At 55.3% G+C, this 948-nt stretch overlaps 1 protein-coding gene across 1 annotated transcript in view; it reads right to left on the reverse strand.

Moving 5' to 3' along the window:
• Nucleotides 1-948, reverse strand: part of ATG9A (autophagy related 9A) — a gene marked incomplete at its 3' end in the record, with an annotated part of 7,529 nt that overhangs the window by 1,769 nt on the left and 4,812 nt on the right. The window contains 1 exon segment of the mRNA XM_009879115.1: nucleotides 11-201. Coding sequence (XP_009877417.1) covers nucleotides 11-201 — 191 coding nt within the window.

Raw genomic sequence — 948 nt, forward strand, 5'->3', positions numbered from 1 at the left:
TCCGGGAGGCCGAGCTTGCTGAGCCAGTGCCAGGCTGCTGTCCCGGTGGACCCGCTCCTTCAGGAAGCCGATGAAGGCCGTGCTCTCACGAGGCGGCTGCCACTTCGGGTTGGTGATGGCAAAGTGCATGAGAGACAGCTCCGTCTTGCCGTCCTCGGCCTGCTGGTAAATGGAGGCCTCCGTCTTTCCCGCCGACATCCACTGCGAGCACAGACAGGTAAGGAAGGACAGGATTTGCTTTACGCCCCCGCCAAGCCTGGGAATCCTGCGATAAGTCTGGGCAAAGCATGCAACATCCAGCTGGGCTGCGGCTCCACATGTAGCAGGCGCTGCACCAAAATCCCCACGCTCGTTCAGCCCTCACAGCCTGAAGGGGAGAAGCAGCAAGCGCAGCATCTTCCACCTCCATCCTAGGATGCCTATCGCTGCAAAGGAACTGGAGGGATGGGGACTAGTCACAAAAAACAGAGCTGAAAGCCTCATCTTGCACTCTCCGTCTCACAGCAGAAGCAACTACAGCCAACAAATGACTATTCTTAAAAGCTTCCTGCCGCAGTGAGTCCATCCCCTCCCTGGTTCATGGCCCTGCCACTAGGGAGGCCTTCCTGACACGTAACCTAAATTTCCAGGCACAGGAAACGGATGGATCCCGTTTGCCTCCGCACTAGTTTCACATAATGGAAAATGCTTCCAATCTTCCCAAGGCTGCCTCCCTCCTGCGCACAAGCAGACCAGCTTCTTTAAGTCAGTTCTCAGCGGTCATGCACTCTAAATGTCCAGATACCCCATTCCTCTCTTCTGAGGACAGAGCACTCTTGGTTGTGAAGACAGGCAACAACATCAAGTACAAAAATGACAAAGCCTGGTTCACAAAGTATCAGGTTAAAAATCACAGCTGGGCCACAGGAGCCTTCTGAGGCTGGTGACCTGTGTTGGCAGCCCCAGCCA

This window comes from Apaloderma vittatum, unplaced genomic scaffold (genome assembly GCF_000703405.1).
Source record: "Apaloderma vittatum isolate BGI_N311 unplaced genomic scaffold, ASM70340v1 scaffold32661, whole genome shotgun sequence".
Classification (NCBI taxonomy): Eukaryota; Metazoa; Chordata; class Aves; order Trogoniformes; family Trogonidae; genus Apaloderma; species Apaloderma vittatum.